This window comes from Centruroides sculpturatus, unplaced genomic scaffold, assembly GCF_000671375.1.
Source record: "Centruroides sculpturatus isolate CEXI.00-Female unplaced genomic scaffold, Cexi_2.0 scaffold20, whole genome shotgun sequence".
Taxonomy (NCBI): Eukaryota; Metazoa; Arthropoda; class Arachnida; order Scorpiones; family Buthidae; genus Centruroides; species Centruroides sculpturatus.
The window spans coordinates 228,935-239,445 of record NW_019384333.1 but is presented as its reverse complement, the minus strand read 5'-3'; the positions used below and the strand labels follow the sequence as shown (position 1 = coordinate 239,445).

Below are 10,511 nucleotides of genomic sequence, written 5' to 3'. Positions count from 1 at the left end.
GTTGATTGTATTAACTTGATTCTTTAGATATTGAAAATTAAATAAATAACATTATGTTAATTTAAGCGTACAGAAACGTTGCTGTTGTTCCAGCAAAAATCTTATTTTCACTTTACCGAGTGCCTAGTAGGTAATTTGCAGATTACCTAGATAATCTGAACATTACCTAGGTAATTTGAGAAATGGAATAATTTTCGCAGCTTTAACGGATCACCCTAGTTAATCTGCAGATTAGCTAGGTAATGCGCACATTAACGGATTTCGAGCTTTAGCGGTAACATATATAATCATCGATAAATGTGAGTAATTCGCAATATGTAAAAGAAATTTATAACATTTACCGAAATTGTTTGTGATTATGCATAATTATTAACGTAACTACATGAATCGGAAATGAAGTAGCCTAATACATTTAAAAAAGTAAATATAATTTATTTTTTATAAACGTTTAATATTAATTAATTACGAAATACTTTAATAAGAATTTTTAGCTATATGCATTCGATTAGTTTTTATTTATAATCAGAGATATAAATTAAGTTTATACATTTATATATATTACAGGCCTATATACTGTATATGTAAAGCAAAAACAAGAAAAATATATATTTGTCTGCTTTTGTATTAGATTTAATATATCTTTTACATATAATCGTTAACTTTATAATTCAAAATTCTTTTACAGAAATCTTGAGAATTTGTTCCTGTATCTTTATCAGAAACCTTACTTTATCCATCTGAGTTCTTACTGCTTCGGCTTATTAATAGGATACGCTTTATTCAAAAAGAAACAATTCAAATTCGGAAAGGTATGTTATATGGCTTTTTATTTCTCCTTATGATAATATAAAAAATAAATTATGTATAAGACATTTATTAAGTAAAAAGATTATAATCATACAGTTTTATTCCTCGTAAAAATATATTCTTTTGATTACTGGAAAATTTGATTTTAATTAAACAGAACAATTATTTATTGTGACATATTTACAATGCCGGGCTGCAATTTTTAATAATACATACTATTAATTTATTTAATTTTAAATGTAAGCTCTGCACCTCAAGTTAGTAGTGTTTGGCTCTGTACATTATACTTTTTCTTTTACAACACAGTCGTTCCGGTCATATATCTAACTTTTTTGGGGGGAAACATTTTCAATTCAATTAATGTGATGACACGCAATTTGTAAACTTTAGGGGCAGGAAGCCCCGAGTAACTATATATGACTTTTTGGTTTCCATTGGAAGTCATGCTATTTGAATTCAAAATGTTTTCCCGGAAAACAGTTAGATAAATGACCTCACTACTCTATTTTTAAAAGTATCGTATGATGCACAGGGGCAAGACACTACTGATTTGAGGTGAAGAGCATTACTCCATTAAAAATATTATTAAAAATTGCAGCTGTGTATGTTTATTCATTTATTTTATTTTATTTTACTTTCCCTTTTCTCTAACATTATATTATTGTATCCCTTCTATGACTAACAACATGTATCTACTATGTATTTTTCTGTATTTCTGCCTGGCTGTGCTAAGCAGGTGCCAGACAATAAAGATTATTTTGACTGACTGACGTGTATTGTGACAAGGTTACAATAAATAATTGCTCGTTATGTTTTGATAATATATTATGTCCCAGAAATTAATTGACTCTATACGCAGCCATAAAATTTAATTAGCAATAGTAAAGTAAAGGTTTATTAATTGATTTATTTCTTGCGTAAAATTCAAATTCGCATTATATATATAGAATTCATTTCAGCTTGTACGATTGAAATGAAAATGTTAACATTTGGAATTTGATTTAAAAATCTACATCAACCATATTTTTCAGATGATTGTTGTTACATGTTGGATTACGGCAATTTGTTTGATAGGATTGATACTCTTCGGTTTGCACAATTACAGAAATAATCCTTTTCCAAATCAATCAGTAATTCTTGCACATCAGATCCTTTCTCCAATTGCATGCACGTTGGTAATAGCTTGGATATGTATAGCATGCTTATCGGGATATGGAGGTACAGTAAGTTAACAATTTTCACATATTTTTGTATATAATTAAAGTTTGAATAATGTTCTAGGTGTAGCAAACAAGTTCCTGTCCCTTGACATCTTCATCGTAATGGATCGTCTAACAATTTGGATTTATCTTCTTCACCCTCTGTTTATTCTTTATCTTTTTGGAGAATTTAGGAATCCACTTCCATTTACACAAATAAATCTGGTAATACTATTTTTCAAAAATATAATTAATATTTGATCCATATTCATTCCTATAATTTGATTAATATGTTATGAATCACATAGAAGAAGCGATCATTAAAGTTCTACATAAGAAAGTTTAATTTAAAAATTAATTTAAATTTATGTTTTTCCTAAATAATGTATTTTATTTATAACAAATAGATTTGTATATTAGTTTAACTAATTAAATCTTGAATAAGATCAAGTTTAAATTATTTTACTTTTCTTTAGCATTAAACATCTTATAAATTTACGTTTACAGTATTAATTTACGTAATTTATTATGTAATTTACGTTTACAGTAAAAATATATAAATAACAAAAATTTATTAGTTTTATTTCTTAAAATATGTTTAATACAAATTTATATATTTTTCTAGTACATGACGTTCCTGTTGGTGATGACACTCTCCATTATTGCATCTGTTTTTTGTTACGTCTTCTTACAAATTCCATTTTCACATCTACTTTCGAAAATATTTTTTTCAGAAAATTATAAGAGAAATATCGCTAACGATAATGAAATTCAAAGTATGGAAACATTTGAAAAATAGAAATATACAATTTTTTCTGTACAAACACGTTACGGATATGAAAAAATGTAAGATAAAAAGGTGGACCAGTGATAAATACGGAGCAACAGTTCATTTTGTGAGAGTAGCCAAGGACGTAGGTCTTAATCTACGCCACTTACGGGCACTAGTCGGTAAGACCAGCTCTCAGTCGTCCAAAGAACGGCCTTTCCCCGTCGTAGGGAACGAGTGTGGAGGGCTTTACGGTTATATTATAATTTAGAGCGGAAGTTGGTGATGGCGAATTCACCTTCTTCCTTCGTCAGGTTCCCGACACCAGTTTGTCAATTTATAGAGGCGCGGACAAACACGCGATAACGATCTGATTCGGAATGAATTGAGGAGACATTCTGTATAATAAACATAAGTATAATTTAATAAAACTAAACAAACGAATACAAAAATTCGATTACAACCATTTAAGCGACAAACTAGAGGCTACGACTAAATCTATGCTAATGCGCGTTCGAGAGAGAGCTCACAAAATGATTCTAAACATACGACCTGTTAGTTGTCGTCTTCGTTTCTGTATAGGTAGAGGACACCTTGTAAATAGAGTTCATATTACTATCGTATGGGAGATCAATTCGTGCACAAAATATAAAAATATCACTTCTTCTAAGTGTAGACTCGGGACTTAGTCTATCGGACTCCGTTATGGGCGTTGGCCATCAGGAGGAAACGTATGTGGAGTCTGGACACTTTCAAATCGGTCGGAGGACTCCTCGAATTCTGACTAATTTCTCCTTTTATCTCAAAATTTCGTCCAATCATCGTTCAGTAACTCTTTCGTGAGAACGGATGAAAGGGGGATGAATGAGGGGTAACCATTTCCCATCTGAGCGAGATTTTTAACGGATAAGGGAAAAACAGCGGATGTTCTCTTCTGTGGAAAGGAAGTGTCATCTGTCATCTATTTTTCCCACGTCTAAACCAATAATTTTCTCACCAAAACGAAGTATTATTTGGTGACATTATTTAAGCATATTTAATAAAAATTATTAAATGAGGCCTAGGGCCTTCCGGATCTCACAATTTCACATGCCTTACAATTATGAAAATAAAATAAAATAAACATAGAAGTTTACAACATTTTTCATTCCCGACTGTTATGTGTACATAATAAGAGAATGTATCGAATCGTGTCGAATTTGACCCTGCGATGTTTTTGCAAATTTCCACGTTTAGAGATCTCCTCAAACCAAAAAAAAAAACAGTAAAAATTTCCGTGGATAAAATCTACCAACGTGGATAAAATTAATCAAATTAATACGTTGATATATAACGTATTATTTAGACGCCAACATACACACACACACACACACACACACACAATTAATATAGGCCTATATATATATATTGATTTTGTGTATGTAGGTTGGCGTCTATTTTGCTTAATATGTGGCACAGTGGCCTGTGTATGAGAAGCATTGATGCTATTAAATTTTGGTGGTGAAAGGTCGAAGGGATATGCAATAGAAAGGGGTTATATATCTCGAAAGGGATAGGACTTAACGAAGATTTTATTCAGTATTAATATTTACAGTCTTATATAAACCTTACCCTACCATCAAAATTAAGTTTTTTTATCATGTTATTATATTATATTATACTAAAAGTTAAAAAAAACACTCTCACTTATAGTTTTGTTAACATTCCTACTATATATTATAAAAAGCTATCATATATTTCGGTTTCTGTATGTATTCATTTGTTTCCCTTGATTTTGGAGTCTGAATTTAACAATGTTCAATGTCCGACGTTTCCACGTCACCTGAAATATTATATTATACTAAAAGTTAAAAAAAACACTCTCACTTATAGTTTTGTTAACATTCCTACTATATATTGTAAAAAGCTATCATATATTTCGGTTTCTGTATTTATTCATTTGTTTCCCTTGATTTTGGAGTCTGAATTTAACAATGTTTAATGTCCGACGTTTCCACGTCACCTGAAATAAAAGAACCTAATTTTCTGTCCAATATCGATATTTTCAGCCGGGCTGACAATATTTGAAACCTACCAGTATAGATTTACTTATTATTCAACTACGTATCGCCTCTCTTTTTGCTAACATTTCGGTTTAGACAATTTCTCAATCACTTAAAAAATTTATTAAAAATTTAACACGTAATACTGAAAACTTTCGAATTAAAACTTCCAACGTACATAGTTTATATTGATATTTCTAAAGCTTTTGACACTGTAGACCTAATATTCTACTGGATAAACTATCGACCAAATTTAATATAAATGGGACTATTTTAAAATCGCTTAATAATTATTTTTTACTTCGCACTTATAAGACTATAATATCTGATTTCTATTTCAATCAATTTTTTCCTCTAATAAGTATTCCACAAAGCTCTGTTCTTTATAGCCTATATCAGTTTTTTTCAACCTGTGGGTCGCGACCCCCAGGGGGTCGTGAAGTCTTACACGGGGAGTCGCGGGTAAAAGTAAAAGACAAGTTTTGTAGGTCCTACACTACATTAAAAAAACTATAATTTCAGCGAGAAGGCTGTACCTGTTTATTATACAGTACAATTGGTTTTTTGATCGACATTCAGGTCTCAACGATGGGTGTAGCGAGAGATGGGCCCGGGTGGGTACGGGCCACCGCAGAAAATGATAGCCGTAAAAAGTGTTGAGCTGACTTGCAAAAAAAGTAATAAGTAGAAAAGTAGAAGTTGGAAATTCTCATCCTAAAAAAAAAAAGGTCAACAGCATCCCGAGCCCAATGTTATAATGAAAAGGAAGTTTCATACGTTATGTGTCTTAAGTTATTGTCGATTATTCTCAAATTCTCGTTTAAATCAACAATAATTTTTCTCAACAGAAAGAAAATTAAATATATAGTTTTTAAAATCACTGATATAGTTTTAATATGGCCCTAGGGGGGTCGCCAGAATTTTTTAACTTGTAAAGGAGTCGCGTATTCAAAAAGGTTGAAAAACACTGGCCTACATTAATAAACTAGTATCACCACGTATTTTAAATAAATTTTGGTGTATGTCTGGGTCTCATGCCCCACTAAAGTGGTTATATTTCTTATGTTTTATATTTATCTGTAGATGTAAATTAATTCTTTTTTTTAACTATTCAAATGCATTAATTTTACATATTTAAAAATTTTAAACACATTTTCCGATAGTGAATGCATATTATACTTTCTCTCTGTAAGGAGGTTCTAATATTTTAAATTAAATTTATTGTAATTTTTATTAAATCTGTGTAAATTATTTGTATTGCTAAATAAATATATTATTAAACATTTATATTCTTTTTCGTTTCATTTACATTAAATTCATTTGTAGCACAATTAATTATAGTTTATAATTGTATACAAATAATAATTACCTGATTATATTTTATTGGGCTGCAGTTTTAAAATCTTGTAGAAATAAAAATTCTTATTCTACTTATTCTTATTCTACTCCCTTGATTCATATGGAGACTATAGCCTGATATGCTTTTTCTCCGAGAGACGAGTTATTGATCGCTATGCGACCGAAGAGCCGGCCGTATCTAACGGCTTATACGCACGCGCGGGAAATAATGCCTTCCGGGAGGACTTTTAAGGGGAACTGGCCTCCTATTCAGTCGTTATTGGCAAGGAGAAAACCCGGAAAACTCCTTGCAGCCAGCCTGTCCGATCGCGGCGCGAACCCACGACCGAACTTCCCAGTGTTTAGGGTCTGGTCACCGCTATGAGCGGCTACGGAGACCACTCGCCCACTGGTGGGGGCGAAATAAAAATTCCCATTGTCGTCTGTTTTTCTGTCGCGACGCTTGTCGGAGAGAAAGCGAACTAAGGCTATAATCTCCATATAAACCTGGGAGGAGAAGAAGAAGATATTGTTATTCCATTTCGTCTGTATTTCATCAATTTCAAGAAAGTAGTAACGTATATGAAACATTAAAGTATAAGGCCCAGATTAATTTTATAGGAAAAATTTCTGTTTGGACAACGTTATTCCAATTGAAATTTTTCTCCCGAAAACAGTTAATAAATGAATTACACGACTAATGATAAAGGGAAAATATGATGTACAGGGGCAAGCTGCTACTAATTTGAGGTGGAGAGCATATATTTTAAATGAAATAAATTAAAAATATGATTAAGAAGTAAAACGGCAAAACCGTATTTGGGACAAGATTATGTCTCGGAGACGGAACCACTTTGATCCTCAAGGCAGGTCTCGTTCTCATTCTCCTACCTTCTTTGATATCGCTGCTTTACTGCGCGATCGTTAATTAAAACTTCGTGAAGGTCGTCCACGAGCCATTTCGGTGAATGTTCTGTCGGTAAAAATTGACTAAGAAACTGGCAATTTACTTAATTTGTATCAGCAGAGTGATATTTACGACAACGTCGATATATAATATAAATCAAAGATCGGCACGGCTGTCGAATCGAAAGGTAGTAAAAAGATCTCTCTCCTCGATAGAGTTTAGGAGCAAAGTGAGGTCAAAGAGCGAAGGTCACGCGCAGGCGCTCTCAGTCCTAAAGTCAGAGTTCACTTCTTAGAATGACTGCAGGTGGTACTCTCCCCTACCTGACTTCTGTGGGGTGAGGTGGCTGTTTTGCCTGTTTGTAGATGAGGGTCGCCATTTTGGATTTTATTTTGACTCGATTCTCGGTCCCCTGACTACCTACGAGTCTGGATTTTTTTTATGCGCAAATGATTTGGGCACCTAATACTCTGTGCCAAATATCAATTCTCTACATGTACTCCTTCATACCTCTATGCTGATAAGAACATGAGGCAGTATAATTTTATAAACAAGACATATTCTTGTCAAAAATTGTAGTCCAGCAGGATTTACATGATTTATTAATTATGCATTTCAGACTACTTTCCATCAACCGGGTGGCAGAAGTTATAAGTGTGTTATAGTACAGTAGTGGCATATAAAAATAGCTACACAGAGTTTGGGCAGTAAGGGTTCTGTATGTGACTGCTCCGATTTCGAATTACTCCACCGAAAGATTTCTGTCCAATCGTGAGTTTATTGAATTGTGCGTTATTACTGATGTCTTCCGGTATAAATTACAGTTTATTCTGTGTGATAACGCTTCTTGTCTAGTCTTGTGTTCAAATATACGAACGCTAAGGTGGCTTTTATTTTTTGTTAGACTTATTATACCATCAATAAAAGGCGGACAACGTTAGAAAAACTTTTTATTCCTTTGAGAATCCATTTCGGACAATTATGTCCTTTTCCATCTCTGTGTGTTACAACTATTTAGGGAAAAAATTTTTACATTAAAGTTAGCATAATGTATACAAGTTTACACAAAAATCACCGTGATGTTACAAATTTGTAAAAGAAACAACAGGAAACATACATGGGTTATGAGAAATGCAGGAGTTGTGACATTAGATAAAATATGGATGGTTATGGTTAACAGGTATAAGCTATAAAATAATGATAAATTGGAAAATGATTTACAAAAAAAAACAAAATACATATATGTAAAAAAGCTTGGACTTACTGCAAACATAACGGTATGGTACAGTACATAGTGTTGGAAAAACACTCCAGTATACATGGCAAGTCTATAAAATTTATGAAACACGTGACCTTTATTACTGTAAGAACAATACAAAACATTTTGAGAACGATAGAATGATAGAGTGAAGAAAGTGCACCGTAAAAAAAAAAAAAAACAATTTTCTTAGGTTTTTTCTAATGTGTACGTCGTCGAGCGACGCTATCTTGTAAGCGGCGCTCGATGTTCGACATTTACAATTTAGAGATGAAAACTTCGGCCGCAACCTCGATACTTGTTCATTTTTCAAATATCAATTTTAAGATTGAATATATTTTTTTAAAAATTCAATTTGTATTAATACTTGTTACGCAATAGTAATTACATTAAGTGTGAAACGAGATTTTCTGGTTTCTTATTTAATGGAAAATACAGTAGTAGCTTCATATGGAAGAATCCACTTTTTTTCAGCGGGGATATCCCTTACTACTTAATGAACTAATCTATTTAAGCAGCATTTGATTAGTGAACGTAAGTCGACTTGTATTTTTTGCTTCCTTGGAGAGGGTATTCTGTAGGTACTCTTATAATAGGTAATTTAATATCTGTTTTTGTTAAATAAAAGATATATAATTTTATGAAAAGAAACATATTTAAATGTAACTTATTACGAAAACTGTACAAATTATAAATAAAAGTAGAATAAATAGAGTTTATCGTGTTATATTCGTTAAATCTTGTTTATCTCATAGAAAATGTTTCAATTGTAATATATAATAGTTAAACGTTTCCTTCCCAGTATTGTAAAATACAAACGCTAAATTCTGTTTATTAATATAAAGTGAAAATATAAAAATATAATAAGTTATATCCAAATATTTTTATTAAGTAGGTTATATATTTTGATTTTTACATACTCCTCCAATATTTATACAAAAATTTTAGAAATATATACAAATCACCCCATATTAATGGCAATAATAAACACATTATATTTGCATTTATACAGGTTAAAAATGACCTACAAGTTTCACATATTTATTTATCAAAAATTTATCACTCTGTTCACCTTTCCCGGTGAAAATGTTTATAAAAGTTAAATTCAACATTGATTAAAAAAAATACACTTATTCGAAGAAATAAGTGTATTTTGTGCCATTTCTTGAGAAAAGGCGCTATATCTTTTTCTTTTTTTGTATTTATAAGTGATTTTCTCTGGAAAAACAATTATTATTTCTAATAAAGTGTTTGTACTAATTTTCAACGGTGACTTTTTGTACAAAGGAACAAAAGTTATTACAAATTTTTAAAAATATCTTAAAAATTTCTATTGTTGTACCACTATTTTATAAACTATTTTTTAAATATTCAAGGAAAAAATTGTTATTGACTTTTGAAATATTGTTACTTACACTTTTTAATCTAAATACATAAAATTGCTTGTCTTGACTGACTGACTGACTGAATGACTCACTCACTCACTGATTCATCATCGCCCAGAGCAGACCGCTTAACCTAAAGAGGTGAAATTTGGTAGACAGTTAGGGTACGTCATGGAAACGCACACTAAGAAGGGATTTTTCGAAATTCCTCTGCGGAAGGAGAGGAAAAGCATTAAGGCTTAACTGGAAGAACGGCCACTACTGTACTATTTTAGATGCGACTTTTTGTTTTTATCTGCGTTTTAGTAGGGTATGCCATGGTAATGCACAATAAAAAGAGATTTTTCGAAATTCCCCCGCGGGCGGGAGAGGGAGAGGATTTAGTCTTCATCGAGTACTTAGGTGTATTAAATTAATAACATTTCAGACATTGTTATAAATATTTTTACCTATTTCGATTTTAAAAATGTTCGAACCGTTTTAAATTCGAATTTGTTATTGCATATTGGTTCGATTATAGAACGATTGTAAACGGCCATGAGAATGGACACTAAGAAGGGATTTTTCTAAATTCTCCCGCGGGGGGAGAGGGAGAGGATTAAGCTTAACCGGAAGAATGGCTTCTACTGTACTATTTTAGATGCGATTTTTTGTTTTCAACTACGTTTAGTCTTCATCGAGTACTTAGGTGTATTAAATTGATCACATTTCAGACATTGTTTAAATATTTTTATATATTTCAATTTTAAAAATGTTCGAACTGTTTTAAATTCGAATTTGTTATTGCGTATTGGTTCGATTATAGA

General features: G+C 31.6%; 1 protein-coding gene across 1 annotated transcript in view; it reads left to right on the top strand.

The window, feature by feature from the left end:
• The window catches only part of LOC111631171, an 8,284-nt gene extending 7,366 nt beyond the window's left edge, over window positions 1-918 (top strand). The window contains exons 7-8 of the mRNA XM_023375376.1: window positions 686-809; window positions 904-918. Coding sequence (XP_023231144.1) covers window positions 686-809; window positions 904-918 — 139 coding nt within the window. The remainder of the gene's footprint in view (window positions 1-685; window positions 810-903) is intronic.
• Window positions 919-10,511: the final 9,593 nt, after the last annotated feature.